Below are 19,472 nucleotides of genomic sequence, written 5' to 3' on the forward strand. Positions count from 1 at the left end.
ACAGCCCAATATAATGAACTATATTACACAAAAAGTTGGGAAATGCTTGCTTTTTGAAAAACGTTCATGAATTTATATTACTTTAAAAATTCATACCCATACTTATTCTAAAATAACATAAAAGCAAGAAAAAACAAAAACAAAGAAAAATACCTTATTTCCTCTTTAGTGATATCTCTAACGTAATCAGTTAAAGACAAAAATTTAGAAACGTAAATGAAAATGCAAACAATTTAGAATCTAGAATTTTATTAAGAAAAAAAAAAAAAGAGCTTCAGCAATTTTAGACTTTCTCACTTGGTCCCTGACTTCAAGACTTCCATTCTTCCCTCTATTCCCCCACTGTGGTCCCTTGTCGCTGAACTCTTTCTTCCATACTCTGCTTTCTCCTTCTTCTATGTCCACCTCCTCATCTTCCTAGACTCCAGAGATGTTATCAACCCCTCAAGTACACATCTCACTTGAACAGTGCCACTTTACATCCTAAATCCTGTAACAAGTACCTGACATTATAACCTTCCTATTCAGCATTTGTCAAAAGGGCTTGTTTGGAAGAGCTTTAAGCCTCACTTCTGGTGGGTTGACTCTCTTGAGAATCTCATCAATAGAGCCAAATAGGAGATGAAATTAATTCTACCTAATCCCCAAAGCCTAATCCACCTTTCATTTTCAACAATTACCTGCATTTTGGATGAAGAGAATCAGATAGGACCTGCTGAGCTGCTGCAGCATCCCTTTCTGCAAAATACCTGCAGTTGGAGGGAAAGAAAACCATAATTCCATACCTTTTGAATACATTCATTTCAATCCAATTTGAGGCCATTTTGGATTCAGAGATGGACACTAGCATAAGCATACAACCTGTGTCAGCTCCTGCAGAGAATGAACAGCTTTTCATAATAGAATTTTCCAAATATAATGACAGTATAATAGGGTAGTTGTAAAACCCACAAAGATTTAGGAATGATTCTAGTAGGTTTGAAAATTTAATTATGAACTTTACCATTCCCTAGCGAGCCAAAGATATTCTTATTAATGAGGGTTATAGATTTTTATTAGGAAGGCAGGATGAGGCCTCTCAGAAGGCAGAAAAAATCTGGATGAAGGGACATGGTAAGAGGCTGTGACAGCCAAAGTGAAGAGAAAGGATGAGACTAGAGGAGGTGATAAAAATTCAAATGTATTTTCTTGGAGAATGTTCACGAGGTGTTAGAATTCTGGATGAAAATATCTTATGGAGCTTAGAGATGTTAAAAAAAATTCTGTTCTGAGAAGAAAGGGGCAATGAAGCTTACAAAAAGCTTACATACCTTCAAACATATATCATAAAAAATACTTCATAAAGACAATTATAAAATACAACTACATATAGCATGTATTATTTAATTTGATGTGTATTTCCTGCATATATCTAAAGGATAAAACAACCTCTTAAATTTTCTCTCAGAAAAGTTCAAAGCTAGTCAGCAAATTTAGTAAACATGTCCATGATTATTAATGAAATTGAGTCTCTTCATACTTTTGTTGGTCATTTAGGTTTATAGAATAGGTTTAAATTAGAATTAGGTTTCTGTTCACATTTCTTGGTCCAGTATATCTAAAAATGTCCTCAAATAAATAAGCCTACAGATAATAATATACTGGATATAGATCCTTTATCAATTATGTGAGTGTAAGTCTTGGCTTTCTTTTCATTTGATTTATGGTGGCTTATAGAAGATTTTGATTTTAATGTGTGAGGTTTATTGATTTGTCTTTTACAGTTTGTGCTTTTTTGGTTTTTATCTTTAAGAGATCCCTCCTTACTCACATATCTTAAAGATTTTCTTCTAAATGTTGTAAATATTTGTTTTTGACATTCAATTTGTAAACTGAGGCAAGGTAGAGATTTAATTTAATTTTCAAATGGAAGGCCAATTGCCCCAGCTCTACTTATTTAAAAGCTCAGCCTTTACTCACTTATTTGTAACACCACCTTTGTCATCAAAATTTACTTTTTTATTCACTCACATTACATGATAGTGTAACATTTAAAACATTTACCAGTGGGGAGGGGGAGGAGGGAAAAAATAGGAGTGGGGGAGTGGGAGGTACAAACTATAGGTATAAGATAGGCTACAAGGATGTATTGTACAACACGGGGAATATAGCTAATATTTTGTAATAACTGTAAATGGAGTGTAACCTTTAAAAATTGTATAAAAAATTTATCATTTTAAAAAAAAGCATGGGTGATTATTAAACTTCCTAAATTTAAAATAAAAGATCTTAGGGGGAAATGGGTGCCATTAAAAATGCCATTTTTTCTTTTAAAAATATATCACTATCCTCACTAGTAGGGTAATGTCAAAGGACACAAGAACCAACCTAAAAGAACTCCTTTTTTCTTGAAAAATAATGGCTACAAATGACCCAATTTAAGCATGAAAAAAATGAGCACAATTATTAAATCACATAAACATACAAAAACAAGGAGTTAAAATGATAATTTAAAAATATAAAGCCCCCCCAAAAAAGTTTGATCACTAACAAGGGGACTAGGGCACCAATTCCTCACTCTGAAAATTGGCAACTTATTTACTTGAGCAGCTGTCCTGCCTATATTTTAATTTATTTATTTTACTTATTAAAAAAAATTTTTTTTTTGGCTGTGTTGTGCCTTCTTTGCTGCGTGCGGGCTTTCTCTAGTTGGCGGTGAGCGGGGGGCTACTCTTTGTTGCGGTGCGCGGGCTTCTCATTGCGGTGGCTTCTCTTGCTCCAGAGCATGGGCTCTAGGCATGCGGGCTTCAGTAGTGTGACACATGGGCTCAGTAGTTGTGGCTCGCGGGCCCTAGAGTGCAGGCTCAGTAGTTGTGACACACTGGCTAGTTGCTTGGCAGCATGTGGGATCTCCCTGGACGAGGGCTCGAACCCATGTCCCCTGCATTGGCAAGCGGATTCTTAACCACTGTGCCGCCAAGGAAGCCCCCTGCCTATATTTTAGATAAACCAAATAACCATATTTAATAAAGGAAACTGTGTTTACAGAATTTTAGGCAACAACTGTAGAAAGAATAACAGAATTAGAAAAGCACTCTTTGCACAATTAATTGGTTCAGTGAAGATAACTGGAGGAAATGCTTAGATAAAGGGCTGATGGGGACTTTCTAACGGAGCCATCAGGCTGTGATTCCTCTGATCCATCTCAGCATAAGACTGAGAGTGGGGATGCTGCAGGCCTCCCACCAAGATGTCAACATGAACCTATTCAAGCCTTTCCAAGTACCTCTGATTTTCAGGGCGTACCGGGGTTGGGTACAAATGCAAACAGACAAATACAGATTGTTGGATATTTTATAGGACAGTTGACCTAGAATCTTGCGTGAATTAATGACATGATGGAGGGGCAAAAGGAGAGGAGGGAGGAGGAGAGACTGATTTAATTAAAAAGGACCAGAGAGCAAAGTAGAAATAGAGATTCTGAGGTAGAGAACAAACGTATGTCTACCAAGAGGGCAAGGTGGGGGGTGAATTGGGAGATTGGGATTGACATATATACACTATGATACTATGTATAAAATAGATAACTAACAAGAACCTACTGTATAGCTCAGGAAACTCTACTCTATGCTCTGTGGTAACCTAAATGGGAAGGAAATCCAAAAATGAGGGGATATATGTATACGTATAGCTGATTCACTTTGTTGTACAACAGAAACTAACAGAACATTGTAAAGCAACTATACTCCAATAAAAATTAATTAAAGAAAAATAAGATGACAAAAAAAAAAGACGAGAGAGATATAATCACTAAGTGCAATGCATAGATCTTACATGGAACTGTATCAGATCAAACCAGCTGTAACAAGACATATTTGAGAGAATTGGGTAATTTGAATATGGTCAGGATATAGATGGTACCAAGGAATCATTGTTAATTTTGTTAGGTGTAATAATGTCATTGGGGTTAATGTAAGGTAATATTGATGTCTTTTAGAGCTATATATTGAAATATTAGGATGAAAAACAAACAGTATAGGATTTTCATTAACACACTTCAACCAAAAAAACAAGTGTTGCAAGTATTCCAAAATCTCAATAGTTACTGAATCTGGATGATCAGTGTAAAGGGGGTTCTTTATAACCTTTCCTCTGTTTTTGAATACAATTTAAATTTTTCATAACACAAAATTAAAAATAAATTTGAGATTTGTTTAAAAGAATCCATGAAGTTTGCCAGATAAAAGGAAGATGGTAGTAGCTTTTTAAATTTTATGAACCTGAGTTCGAGTCAGAGGACTTGAATGTTTTCCTGGAGTCTCCTGGGAAGTGGCTTTTGGGACTAATAAGTCAACTTTGACATTTCAGTGTGAGGAGACCAGAACACCACTTTAAAACTCAACCATTTTTCATTTTACTTACTGCAAATTGTACAGTCCCAAAAGTCCCATTCCTCGAAAATCTGTTTTAGGATCATCACCTTGGAAACCAATTTCACACCACTGCTTAGAAATCCGGGATTCCAGCGGAGTATTGGGCTTCAAGAATTTCCATAACTGAAGAAAAGAAAAAAATTAACCTGTTGATATACACACATATAATACTCTTTCTTATTGACTGAAATTTAGTAACCTACATTATTAGGAGGAACTTTGGAAATCTGAATATATGCAAATACATTACAATTGAAGATTTGATCATCTTTCAATTATCTATCACAGCAGTTCTCAAAGTATGATCAAAAGACTCCTAGGAGGGACCCTAAGACCTTTCAGAGAGCCTGGGAGGTAAAAACTATTTCATAATAAAACTAAGAGGTTACTTGTGTTTCACTCTCATCTTCTCATAAGAATACAGTGGAATTTTCAAGAGGCTGAATGACATGTGATGATCTCATTGCTCTGAAGGCAATGGAATGTACACTTGAATATTTTGGTGTTTTTAATCTTTCTGTTTTAGCTCCTAAACAGAAATGTGTGTGTGTGTGTGTGTGTGTGTGTGTGTGAGTTTGTATATATATATATATATATATATATACACATACACACACATATGTATGTATGTATGTATAAATATATATACATACACACAATCTTCTACAAAAGTTCTTTGGAGTCTTCAAAAATATTAAGAGAATAAAGGGAACGGGAGAAGAGGAAAAAATTTGAGGGTATGCATTATTCAAATCCTCAGATGATTATTTCACTTTACAAACAAAACTTTTAGCAGCATTGTTAATAAAAAGAAAAGTGAACTGACGAGTTTCATTTCTCATCTATAACAAGGGTGAGAGTAAACAAGCATCATATAGCTGAATAAAGAAAGATCAGTAGGGATACCTTCAAGAATGCAGAAGAGTAAGACGTGGAGATCACCTTCCTCCCCACAAATACATCAGAAATACATATGCATGTGGAACAACTCCTACAGAACACCTACTGAACGCTGGAAGAAGACCTCAGACCTCCGAAAACGCAAAAAACTACCCACGTACCTGGGTAGGGCAAAAGATAAAAGAATAAACAGAGACAAAAGGATAGGGATGGGGCCTGCACCAGTGGGAGGGAGCTGAGAACGCGGAAAAGTTTCCACACACTAGGAAACGCCTTCACTGGCAGAGATGGTGGGTGGCAAGGGTGGGGGCGGTGAGCTTCGGAGCCATGGAGGAGAGTGCAGCAACAGGGATGCAGAGAGCAAAGCGGAGAGATTCCCGCACAGAGGATCAGTGCCAACCAGCACTCACCAGCCTGAGAGGCTTGTCTGCTCACCCGCCAGGGCAGGTGGGGTCTGGGAGCTGAGGCTCCAGCTTCTGAGGTCAGATCCCAGGGAGAGGACTGGGGTTGGCTGTGTGAACACAGCCTGAAGGGGGCTACTGTGCTACAGGTAGCCAGGAGTGTGTCCGGGAAAAAGTTTGGACCTGCCGAAGAAGCAAGAGACTTTTTCTTGCCTCTTTGTTTCCGGGTGCGCGAGGAGAGGGGATTAGGAGCGCCGCCTAAACGAGCTCCAGAGACGGGAGCGAGCTGCGGCTATCAGCGCGGACCCCAGAGACGGGCATAAGATGCTAAGGCTGCTGCTGCAGCCACCAAGAAGCCTGTGTGCAAGAACAGGTCACTATCCACACCTCCCCTCCCAGGAGCCTGTGCAGCCTGCCACTGCCAGAGTCCTGTGATCCAGGGACAACTTCCCCAGAAGAATACACGGTGCACCTCAGGCTGTTGCAACGTTATGCCGGCCTCTGCCACCGCAGGCTCGTCCCACATTCCATACCCCTCCCCCCCCAGCTGAATGAGCCAGAACCACCTAATCAGCTGCTACTTTAACCCTGTCCTGCCTGAGCGAAGAACAGAAGCCCTCAGGTGTCCTACACGCAAAGGTGGAGCCAAATCCAAAGCTGAACCACAGGAGCTGTGCGAACAAAGAAGAGAAAGGGAAATCTCTCCCAGCAGCCTCAGGAGCAGCAGATTAAATCTCTACGATCAACTTGATGTACCCTGAATCTGTGGGATGCCTGAATAAACAACAAATCATCCCAAATTGAGGCGGTGGACTTTGGGAGCAATGCTATATATATTTTTCCTTTTTCTATTTTTGTGACTGCGTATGTGTATAGTTCTATGTGTGATTTCGTCTGTATAGCTTTGCTTGTACCATTTGTCCTAGGGTTATGACTGTCCTTTTTTCTTTTACTATAGTTTTTAGCACTTGATATCATTGGTGGATTTGTTTTTTGATTTGGTTGTTCACTTCTTTCCTTCTTTCTTTCTCTTCTATATTACTTTTTAATTTTTTAATTTTTAATAATTATTTTTTATTTTAATAACTATTTTATTTATTTATTTTTCCTTTCTTTCTTTCTTTTTTTCTACCTTTTATTCTGAGCCGTGAGGCTGACAGGGTTTTGGTGCTCCGGCCAGCTGTCTGCCCTGTGCCTCTGATGTGGGAGAGCCGAGTTCAGGACACTGGTACACCAGAGACCCCCCAGCTCCATGTAAAATCAAATATCAAAAATGTCCCAGATATCTCCATCTCAACACCAAGACCCAGCTCCACTCAACGACCAGCAAGCTGCAATTCTGGACACCATATGCCAAACAACTAGCAAGACAGGAACACAACCCTACCCACTAGCACAAAGGCTTCCTAAAATCATAATAAGGTCACAGGCACCCCAAAACACACCACCAGACATGGATCTGCCCACAAGAAAGACGAGATCCATCCTCATCCACCAGAACACAGGCACTAGTCCCCTCCAAAAGGAAGCTGACACAACCCACTGAACCAACCTTAGCCACTGAGGTAGACACCAAAAATAACGGGAACTACAAACCTGCAGCCTGTGAAAAGGAGAGCCCAAAAACAGTAAGTTTAGCAAAATGAGAAGACAGAGAAAAACACAGCAGATAAAGGAGCAAGGTAAAAACCCACCAGACCAAAAAAATGAAGAGGAAATAGGCAGTCTACCTGAAAAAGATTCCAGAGTAATGATAGTAAAGATGATAAAAAATCCTGGAAATAGAATGGAGAAAGTACAAGAAATGTTTAACAAGGACCTAGAAGAACTAAAGAACAAACAAACAATGATGAGCAACAAAATAAATGAAATTAAAAATTATCTACAAGGAATAAATATCAGAAAAACTGAGGCTGAAGAACAGATAAGTGACCTGGAAGATGAAATAGTGGAAATAACTACTGCAGAGCAGAATAAAAAAAAAGAATGAAGAGAATTGAGGACAGTCTAAGAGACCTCTGGGACAACATTAAATGCAACAACATTTGAATTGTAGGGGTCCCAGAAGAAGAAGAGAAAAAGAAAGGGACTGAGAAGATATTTGAAGAGATTATAGTTGAAAACTTCCCTAATATGGGAAGAAAATAGTCAATCAACTCAAGGAAATGCACAGAGTCTCATACAGGATAAATCCAAGGAGAAACATGCCAAGACACGTATTAATCAAACTATCAAAAATTCAATACCAAGAAAACATATTAAAAGCAGCAAGGGAAAACAACAAGTAACATACAAGGGAATCCCCATAAGGTTAACAGCTGAACTTTCAGTAGAAACTCTGCAAGACAGAAGGGAGTGGCAGGACACATTTAAAGTGATGAAAGGGAAAAACCTACAACCAAGATTACTCTACCCAGCAAGGATCTCATTCAGATTTGATGGAGAAATTAAAACCTTTACAGACAAGCAAAAGCTGAGAGAGTTCAGCACCACCAAACCAGCTTTACAACAAATGCTAAGGGAACTACTCTAGGCAGGAAACATGACAGAAGGAAAAGACCTACAATAACAAACCTAAAACAATTAAGAAAATGGTCATAGAAACATACATATTGATAATTACCTTAAATGTAAATGGATTAAATGTTCGAACCAAAAGACATAGACTAGCTGAATGGATACAAAAACAAGATCTGTATATATGCTGTCTACAAGAGACCGACTTCAGACCTAGGGACACATACAGACTGAAAGTGAGGGGATGGAAAAAGATATTCCATGCAAATGAAAATTAAAAGAAAGCTGGAGTAGCAATTTTTATATCAGACAAAATAGACTTAAAAACAAAGACTATTACAAGAGACAAAGAAGTACACTACATAATGATCAAGGGATCAATCCAAGAAGAATATATAACAATTGTAAATATTTATGCACCCAATATAGGAGCACCTCAATACATAAGGCAAATGCTAACAGCCATAAAAAGGGAAATCGACAGTAACACAATCATACTAGGAGACTTTAACACCCCATTTTCACCAATGGACAGATCATCCAAAATGAAAATAAATAAGGAAACACAGGCTTTAAATGATACATTAAACAAGATGGACTTAATTGATATTTATAGGACCTTCCATCCAAAAACAACAGAATACACTTTCTTCTCAAGTGCTCATGGAGCATTCTCCAGGATAGATCATATCTTGGGTCACAAATCAAGCCTTGGTAAATTTAGAAAATTGAAATCATATCAAGTATCTTTTCTGACAACAACGCTATGAGACTAGATATCAATTACAGGAAAAATATGTAAAAAATACAAACACATGGAGGCTAAACAATACACTACTTAATAACAAAGAGATCACTGAAGAAATCAAAGAGGAAATAAAAAAATACCTAAAAATAAATGACAATGAAAACAATACGACCCAAAACCTATGGGATGCAGCAAAAGCAGTTCTAAGGGGGAAGTTTAGAGCAATACAATCCTACCTTTAGAAACAAGAAACATCTCAAATAAACAACCTAACTTTACACCTAAAGCAATTAGAGAAAGAAGAACAACAAAACTCCAAAGTTAGCTGAAGGAAGGAAATCATAAAGATCAGATCAGAAATAAATGAAAAGAAATGAAGGAAACAATAGCAAAGGTCAGTAAAACTAAAAGCTGGTTCTCTGAGAAGATAAACAAAATTGATAAACCATTAGCCAGACTCATCAAGAAAAAAAGGGAGAAGACTTAAATTAACAGAATTAGAAATGAAAAAGGAGAACTAACAAGTGACACTGCAGAGATACAAAGGATCATGAGAGATTACTACAAGCAACTATAAGCCAATAAAATGGACAACATGCAAGAAATGGACAAATTCTTAAAAAAGCACAACATTCCGAGACTGAACCAGGAAGAAACAGAAAATATAAACAGACCAATCACAATCACTGAAATTGAAACTGTGATTTAAAATCTTCCAAAAAACAAAAGCCCCGGACCAGATGGCTTCACAGGCGAATTGTATCAAACATTTAGAAAAGAGCTAACACCTATCCTTCTCAAACTCTTCCAAAATATAGCAGAGGGAGAGCACTCCCAAACTCATTCTATGAGGCCACCATCACCCTGATAACAAAACCAGACAAAGATGTCATAAAGAAAGATATCACTCATGAACACAGATGCAAAAATCCTCAACAAAATACTATCAAACAGAATCCAACAGCACATTAAAAGGATCATATGCCATCCTCAAGTGGGGTTTATCCCAGGAATGCAAGGATTCTTCAATATATGCAAATCAATCAAAGTGACACACCATATTAACAAATTGAAGAATAAAATTTTTTTCTTCCTCCCAATAGATGCTGAAAAAGTTTCGACAAAATTCAACACCCATATATGATAAAAACCCTCCAGAAAGTAGCCATAGAAGACATTTTCCTCAACATAATAAAGGCCATATACGACAAACCCACAGCCAACATTGTCCTCAATAGTGAAAAACTGAAACCATTTCTACTAAGATCAGGAACAAGACAAGGTTGCCCACTCTCACCACTATTATTCAACATTGTTTTGGAAGTTTTAGCCACAGCAATCAGAGAAGAAAAGGAAATAAAAGGAATCCAAATCGGAAAAGAAGAAGTAAAGCTGTCACTGTTTGCAGATGACATGATACTATACATAGAGAATCCTAAAGATGCTACCACAAAATTACTAGAGCTCATCAATGAATTTGGTAAAGTAGCAGGATACAAAATTAATGCACAGAAATCTCTCGCATTCCTATACACTAATGATGAAAAATCTGAAAGAGAAATTAAGGAAACACTCCTATTTACCATTGTAACAAAAAGAATAAAATCCCTAGAAAAAACCTACCTAAGGAGACCAAAGGCCTGTATGCAGAAAACTATAAGACACTGATGAAAAAAATCAAAGATGATACAAACAGATGGAGAGATATACCATGTTGTTGGATGGGAAGAATCAACATTGTGAAAATGATTATATTACGCAAAGCAATCTACAGATTCAGTGCAATCCCTACCAAACTACCAATGGCATTTTTCACAGAACTAGAACAGAAAATTTCACAATTTGTATGGAAACACAAACGACCCCAAATAGCCAAAGCAATCTTGAGAAAGGAAAATGGAGCTGGAGGAATCAGGCTCCCTGACTTCAGACTATACTACAAAGCTACAGTAATCAAGACAATATGGTACTGGCACAAAAACAGAAATATCCTCTTCAATGGAACAGGATAGAAAGCCCAGAGATAAACCCATGCACATATTGTCACATATTGTCACCTTATTTTTGATAAAGGAGGCAAGAATATTCAATAGATAAAAGGCAGACTCTTCAATAAATGGTGCTGAGAAAACTGTTTACAGTTACATGTAAAATAATGAAATTAAAACACTCTGTAATACCATACACAAAAATAAACTCAAAATGGATTAAAGACTTAAATGTAAGGTGTATAAAGCTATAAAACTCTTAGAGGAAAACATAGGCAGAACACTCTATGACATAAATCACAGCAAGATCATTTTTGACCCACCTCCTAGAGTAATGGAAATAAAAACAAAAATAAACAAATGGGAACTAATGAAACTTCAAAGCTTTTGCACAGCAAAGGAAACCATAAATAAGAACAAAAGACAACCCCCCGAATGGGAGAAAATATTTGCAAATGAAGGAACTGACAAAGAACTAATCTCCAAAATTTACAAGCAGCTCATGCAGCTCAATATCAGAAAAACAAACAACCCAATCCAAAATTGGCCAGAAGACCTAAAGAGACATTTCTCCAAAGAAGCTATACAGATTGCCAACAAACACATGAAAGAATGCTCAACATCATTAATCATTAGAGAAATGTAAATCAAAACTACAATGTGGTACCACCTCACATCAGTCAGAATGGCCCTCATCAAAAAATCTAGAAACAATAAATGCTGGAGAGGGTGTGGAGAAAAGGGAACACTCTTGCACTGCTGGTGGGTATGTGAATTGGTAGAGCCACTGTGGAGAACAGTATGGAGGTTCCTTAAAAAACTAAAAATAGAGCTACCATATGACCCAGCAATCCCACTACTGGGCATATACCCTGAGAAAACCATTAATTCAAAAAGAGTCATGTACCACAATGTTCATTGCAGCACTGTTTACAGTAGCCAGGGCATGGAAGCACCTAAGTGTCCATTGACAAATTAATCGATAATGAAGATGTGGCACATATATACAATGGAATATTACTCAGCCATAAAAAGAAACGAAATTGAGTTTTTTGTAGTGAGGTGGATGGACCTAGAGTCTTTCATTGAGAATGAAGTAAGTCAGAAAGAGAAAAACAAATACCATACGTTAACACATATATATGGAATCTAAAAAAAAAAAAAAAAGTCATGAAGAACCTAGGGGCAGGACGGGAATAAAGATGCAGACCTACTAGAGAATGGACTTGAGGATACGGGGAGGGGGAAGGGTAAGCTGGGACAAAGTGAGAGAGTGGCATGGACATATATACACTACCAAATGTAAAATCGATATCTAGTGGGAAGCAGCCGCATAGCACAGGGAGATCAGCTCGGTGCTTTGTGACCACCTAGACAGGTGGGATAGAGAGGGTGGGAGGGAGGGAGACACAAGAGAGAGGAGATATGGGGATATATGTATATGTATAGCTGATTCATTTTGTTATAAAGCAAAAACTAACACAATTTTAAAGGAATTTTACTCCAACAAAGTTGTTAAAAATAAATAAATAAATGAATAAAGCAAAGTAAAAAAAAAAGAAGAAAAATCAGTCATGTTCATGAATAAACCTCAAAAGTTATTATCATCTTTAAGAGTTACCTGAAATAATTTTAATTATGATCAATTATACTTTAATGGACAAATATAAATTCTAAACACTATGCTCTTCACTGCTTAAGAAACTGGTTGTACTTTTTAAACTTTGCATAGAAAGATAGACTCAGCACATGTCATTACTTGAGAGAGGGAGAAAGACTGAGATCCACAAAATTACATGTATAAACATGTAATTTCAAAACATAAGTTCTTTCTAGTAAGTAAAGATGGGCATGTAAACAAATTTACTTTTTAGACTATTAATAATATTTTATTTTATATCTTCATAGATATAATGAAGGGACAGGGACATATATAAAATTTCCTATTACTACTTAAGACATAATTCATCTTTTTTTTTGAATTTTATTCTTTTATTTTTTTTATATAGCAGGCTCTTACTAGTTATCTATTTTATACATATTAGTGTATATATGTCAATCCCAATCTCCCAATTCATCCCACCACCACCACCCTCTCCCCAAACCGCTTTCCCCCCTTGGTGTCCATACGTTTGTTGTCTACATCTGTGTTTCTATTTCTGTCTTACAAAACGGTTCATCTGTACCATTTTTCTAGAGTCCACATATATGCGTTAATATACGATATTTGTTGTTTTTCTCTTTCTTACTTACTTCACTCTGTATGACAGTCTGTAGAGCCATCCACGTCTCTACAATGACCCAGTTTTGTTCCTTTTTATGGCTGAGTAATATTCCATTGTATACATGTACCACATCTTCTTTATCTATTTGTCTGTTGATGGGCATTTAGCTTGTTTCCATGTCCTGGCTATTGTAAATAGTGCTGCAATGAACACTGGGGTGCATGTCTCTTTTTGAATTATGGTTTTCTCAGGGTATATGCCCAGTAGTGGGATTGTTGGGTCATATGGTAGTTCTATTTTTAGTTTTTTAAGGAACCTCCATACTGTTCTCCATAGTGGCTGTATCAATTTACGTTCCCACCAACAGTGCAATAGGGTTCCTTTTTCTCCACACCCTCTCCAGCATTTGTTGTTTGTAGATTTTCTGATGATGCCCATTCTAACTGGTGTGTGGTGATACCTTGTTGTAGTTTGGATTTGCATTTCTCTAATAATTAGTGATGTTGAGCATCTTTTTATGTGCCTCTTGGCCATCTGTATGTCTTCTTTGGAGAAATGTCTATTTAGGTCTTCTGCCCATTTTTTGATTGGGTTGTTTGTTTTTTTAATATTGAGCTGCATGACATAATTCATCTTTTAAATTGTTAATTCTATGTTATATGGATTTTAAAGCTTATACAGGACAGTAATATGCAAACATCTTGCGTTATAGTGAACTGTCACATTTGACATAGTATAAAGCAATGTCCAAGATAGGAAATACTAATCAAAAAAAAGTTGTAATTCATCAAAGTTATTTTACACAGTAATCCAAAATTACTTATTATTCAAATGATACAATATTTTATGTTTTGGCACAATAGGTTAATTCAATCTAAAGGGTGAGACAAAAGTTTCAGAGGAAAGAAAGTAAATCTATCATGCTTGAAAGCAAAACATTGGCATAAGAAATCTCTTTTTATATTATACATATAAGAATTTGCCAGTGCTCTGTATTCTTCAAAACAGAAAATGTTTTAATTCATCAGAAGAGTACTAAAAACTGAGAAAAAATGTCTCCTTTAAAAAATCCTTTGGCAACTGATTTGGTTACTGCCACAATGAAAACAAAACAAAACAAAAGGAAACAGATTGCAAAGCTCATCACATTCACCTGAACAATGATTGGAAGTAATCTCAGGGCCCTACACAGTTTAAAAATATATGGTCTCATCAAGTGAGTGGAGTAAAATGGCAACAGCAAGCATTTCATTTCTACAACTAAGTTATAAACCTCCTTCATTCAAGGAATACTTTGGGAGAGTAAAAGCTTTGAATAATAAAATATTTCAAAAATAAATTACAAAAAAAGAAATTCTATTTTAATAATTTCATGTACCACAACAAACAAGATTAATGGCTAAAAAGTGTTCTTAATAAGTTCTTAATATTGTCTGCTTTAATACGGGTCACTTTCATGGAAAATGAAAGTTGATTATGCTAAACCACTTATACGAAATACTACCAAGTATTACATTTCTTGTAAGAATTCTTGAGTTACTGGATTCTCTTCTGATAGATAAGTTCTTCCTTGAAAAATAAAGGGAGGAGGGAGTGTAGCTCTGAAAAGGTAAGGTCATTTCTTGTACCTAGGAAGCTGACTGGAAATCTGAACTAAGGTGGTGGGCCTCTGGTGGGGGGATCTGAGGAGTCTAGCCATCTAAAGCTGTACTACTGGGAGTAGAGTTATTACAAAGCCACCTGCCAAGTGCAGGAGATGAGAGCTAGGAAGGGTGATTCCCAAGGCAGGTGACAAGCTACAGATGTGGAGGCTGCACGCTGAGTCAGCCCATCATTCATCATGGCCTGTGCTCTGTTTAATTCTCTTCTCTTTGCATTCAGTCTTTATCTCAAGCTTACTTGAACACTTCTGCCCTGTCTCAGGTCTGCTGCAGAACAGAAAGAGCAAGGGTATTTGTCCATCCATTCATTCTAGGAGAAGCAGCTCTACCCATCAGGAGATCTTTTAATTCTGGATTATATTTTTTTCTATTAAGTACATGAATCCACCTAAATTTTTACCTTTACTATTATTTTGGTTAGAAAACATTTAATAGAAATGTCCTTTTGAATAACTCATATGGACAGTGCTACATGAATGTAAAGTGATGTGATCAGTTTTATCCCAGCCTATGTTTAAATGACCATAAAATCCAGGTTTCTTTTTCATAGTCTGTAAGTAAAAACACTGATAATGTTCTCCTACGTTTATATAAATGAAATCAATTAAACAATATGGCAATATATCACCCAAGCCTCTAAACCAGCAAAGTTTGCCTATAAAGGGCTAGATAGTAAATATTTTAAGCTTTGTAGGCCATAAGGTCACTGCCACAACTACTTAATTTTGCCAATGGAGTACAAAAGCAGCAAAAGACAGCATATAAATGAATGAGCGTGGATGTGTTCCTATGAAACCTTACTTAGAAAAGTGGATGGCAGGTCAGATTTGACTTACAGGCCTTAATTTGCTTACCCTAGCTCTAAATAATTTTATGAAGTAGATAACAAGGGTATAATTACCCATTTTAAAGATGAAGAAGCCTAAGCTCAAGAAGTTAAATACAAACCATGGGCCAGCCTCTGGAAATACAAATGTGAACAAGACATGGTTTTTCCCTCAAGAGATAGTGTAGTGCAGGAATTAAGAGCCCTTTCTAACTATGTGAAAAATGAGGATAATACCAATATCTCACTACAAGGTTATTGTGACAATTAAATGAAATAATGCTATAAAACACTTACTTTAACAACTAGCACATACTAAACACTCAATGAATGTGTTATTATTATTGATTTCATTATCAGATGTGCAATTTGAATTAACCGAAGAAGAGAATAAAGATCCCACTCCTGAATTTGCTAGAGAAGATTTCAAAACTCAATGAGTAATAATTTAAAAAAAAGAGCCAGATTCTACTCTGAGAATAATGGGTAACAGGGAACCGCATGAGCAAATATCTGGGCATATAGGATGGCATGGGTCATGGTGAATGACAGAGCATGGAGGAAACAGGCTGTACATAATGGGATAGAGGAGAAATAGCTTAAAGAAATAAACTGGAGGGCTTCCCTGGTGGCGCAGTGGTTGAGAGTCCGCCTGCCGATGCAGGGGAAACGGGTTCGTGCCCCGGTCTGGGAAGATCCCACATGCCGCGGAGCAGCTGGGCCCGTGAGCCATGGCCGCTGGGCCTGTGCGTCCGGAGCCTGTGCTCCGCAATGGGAGAAGCCACAACAGTGAGAGGCCCACATACCGCAAAAAAAAAAAAAAAAAAAAAAGAAAGAAACTGGAAAGGGTCCAAAATGCATGCTAAGATGCATGGGTTTTCTACGATCAGACACAGAGAACCTGAAGTTTGTAACCTAGAGAATAACATGACTAGATAATCCCTCCAGTGGTACTTTAGAAGACGGAAAGGAGGAGGTTAATGGTTAGTGGTAGAATTAAAAGACTATTTTAATAGTTCAGGTTGGAGATGATGGCTAGAATAAGGCAGTGGGAACAGAAAACATTTGAGAGGTATTTTGGAGAAGCTCTATGGATAAGATTTAGTGATTTTTGTAGATGTAGAGTACCTCCCCAATTAGAATGCAAGCCACTTGAGGGTAGAAAAGGTGCCTTTCCTTAAAGTGCCTATTGTCGGGGTGAACAGTCCTGGCTTTATAATATACTAGCTGTGTGACTCAGAGCCTGGAATAAAATGCTTGTAATTTGCTTATCTCTAAAGTAAACATAATCAAGGTTAGCCAAGATGGCGGAGTAGAAAGACCTTGATCTCACCTCCTCTTATAGGCACACCAAAATCACAACTATCTGCAGAGCTACCATCGATGAAAAGGATCAAAACCTACAAGAAAAGATCTTCTACAACTAAAGATAAACAAAAGGAACAACAAAAAGATGGTAGGAGTGGGTGGAGTTGCAATAGAGTCAAGTCCCATACCCCAGGTGTGTGATCCACAAATGGGAGAATAATTACAAATGCAGAGGTTCTCTCAATGGAGTGAGAGGTCCAAGCCCCACATCAGACTCCCTAGCCTGGGGGTCCTGCACTGGGAAGATGAGCCCCCAGAGCATTGACTTTGAAGGCCGGTGGGTCTTTCTTTCTGAAGTCCCAAGGGGCTGGAGGAAATAGAGACTTGACTTTTTTTTTTTTTTAAATTAATGAATTAACTTATTTATTTTTGGCTGTGTTGGGTCTTCGTTTCTGTGCGAGGGTTTTCTCTAGTTGCGGCGAGCGGGGGCCACTCTTCATTGCGGTGCACGGGCCTCTCACTATCGTGGCCTCTCTTGTTGTGGAACACAGGCTCCAGATGCTCAGGTTCAGTAGCTGTGGTGTACGGGTTCTAGTTGCTCCACGGCATGTGGGATCTTCCCAGACCAGGGCTCGAACCCGTGTCTCCTGCATTGGCAGGCAGATTCTCAACCACTGCGTCACCAGGGAAGCCCCGAGAATTCAATCTTAAAGGGCACACACAAAATCTCACATGCTGCAGGACCCAGGGAAGAAGCAGTAATTTGATAGGCACCTGCTGATCTTGGAGAGTCTTCCAGAGAGGAAGAGGCAACTGCAGCTCACCCTGAGAACATAGACACTTATGTTGATCTTGGAGAGTCTCCCAGAGAGGCAGGAGGCAACTGCAGCTCACCCTGAGAACATGGACATTTATGGCTGCTATCTTGGGGAGTTCATTCTACCACATGGAAAATGGTGCTGGCAAGCACCATTGTAGAATCCTCCCTCTAGCTAATTAGACCCAGGAACAAGCCTTGCCCTGGCCCACCAGTCTGTAGGCACCAGCACTGGGGTACCTCAGGCCAAGGAACTGACTGGATGGAGACACAGCCCCACCCACCAGCAGATAGGCTGCGTTAAGACATCCTAAACTGGCAGCTGCTTCTGGATATGGTCATGCCCACCAGAGAGCCAAGGATTCAGCTCCACCAACCACTGGGCAGGCACCAGTCCAAGAATCATCTGGGCCCCGGCCCTGCTCTCCAGGGTACCTGCTCTAGCTTCCAGAGAAGCCTCACCCACCAGGGGGCAGACAACAGCCACAAGAAAACCACAGTTCCTCAGCCTGCATACCTGGCCTGCCTACCAGTAGGCCAGGCCCCATACTGGGGTCAGCTATGAAAAAAACAATACAAGCTTCAGGATGCCCCAGACCCTGCATCCAACTGTATCAGGAACTGACACCATCCACCAGCAATCTGACAGCAGCTCTGGGACCCCTGCGCCCTGCAACCAGACTCTTGGACCTTGACTCCACTCAGTGTGCTAGCACTAGCCTCAGGGCCACCCAGGATTCTGCAGCCAGCTGCCTTCTGACCTAGTCCCACCAGCCAGCAGCCAACAGCCCCCACACAAGGCAGAGTCTGGCAACCAACCAGATCAGTGACCAACCAAGCCTACCAGATTGCCCACATAGTCAGCCCACCACAACAGAAAGACCCATGCAGTCCTCATAGGGGGAAGCCCTAGAGCATATATAGCTCAGGTAAAGAGAGGGAAGTTCGCTGCTGGGATACATAGGACATCTCCTACAAAAAGCCATGACTCCAAGGTTGGGAAATGTAACTAACCTACCAGATTCATAAAAATAAAAACAGCAACCAAGTCACAATGAGGCGACAAAGGAACATGTTCCAAATGAAGGAACAAGATGTAGCTCCAGAAGAAGAAATAAGTGAAGTGGAAATAGCCAATCTACTTAAGAAGGTATGCAGGGTAGTGATTATAAAGATGATCAAGAACTTGGGAGAAGAATGGCTGCACACAGCAAAAAGTTAGTTTTTAACAGAGAGTTAGGAAATATAAAGAAAAACTAGAGGTGAAGAATATAGTAGCTGAAATGAAAAATACACTAGAAGGAATAAACAGCAGACTAAATGATACAGAGGAATGGATCAGCGAGCTGGAATAGAGAGTGTGTAAATCACTGATGTTGAAAAGACAAAAAAAAAGCATGAAAAGAAATGAGGACAGTTTAATGAGGACCTCTGGGACCACATCAAGCACACTAATATTTGCATTAAAGGGGTCCCAGAAGGAGAACAGAGAGAGAAAGGGGCTGGCTGAGGACATATTTGAAGACATAATAGATGAAAACTTCCCTAACCTGGGAAAGGAAACATCACCGAAGTTCAGGAAGCACAGAGAGTTCCATACAGGATTAAATATTAAAAGCAGCAAGGGAAAAACAACACATTACATGCAAGGGAACTCCCATAAGTCTGT

General features: G+C 38.5%; 1 protein-coding gene across 2 annotated transcripts in view; it reads right to left on the bottom strand.

The window, feature by feature from the left end:
- ELMOD1 (ELMO domain containing 1) overlaps positions 1–19,472 on the bottom strand; it is a gene marked incomplete at both ends in the record, with an annotated part of 71,066 nt that overhangs the window by 14,385 nt on the left and 37,209 nt on the right. The window contains 3 exons of one of the 2 annotated variants that reach the window (XM_079708625.1): positions 154–177; positions 681–749; positions 4,402–4,535. In XM_079708625.1, the coding sequence (XP_079564751.1) occupies positions 154–177; positions 681–749; positions 4,402–4,535 (227 nt within the window). The remainder of the gene's footprint in view (positions 1–153; positions 178–680; positions 750–4,401; positions 4,536–19,472) is intronic. The other variant, XM_079708624.1, reaches the window with a different exon arrangement.

Source organism: Hyperoodon ampullatus (genome assembly GCF_949752795.1).
Source record: "Hyperoodon ampullatus genome assembly, chromosome: 7".
NCBI classification, from domain to species: Eukaryota; Metazoa; Chordata; class Mammalia; order Artiodactyla; family Ziphiidae; genus Hyperoodon; species Hyperoodon ampullatus.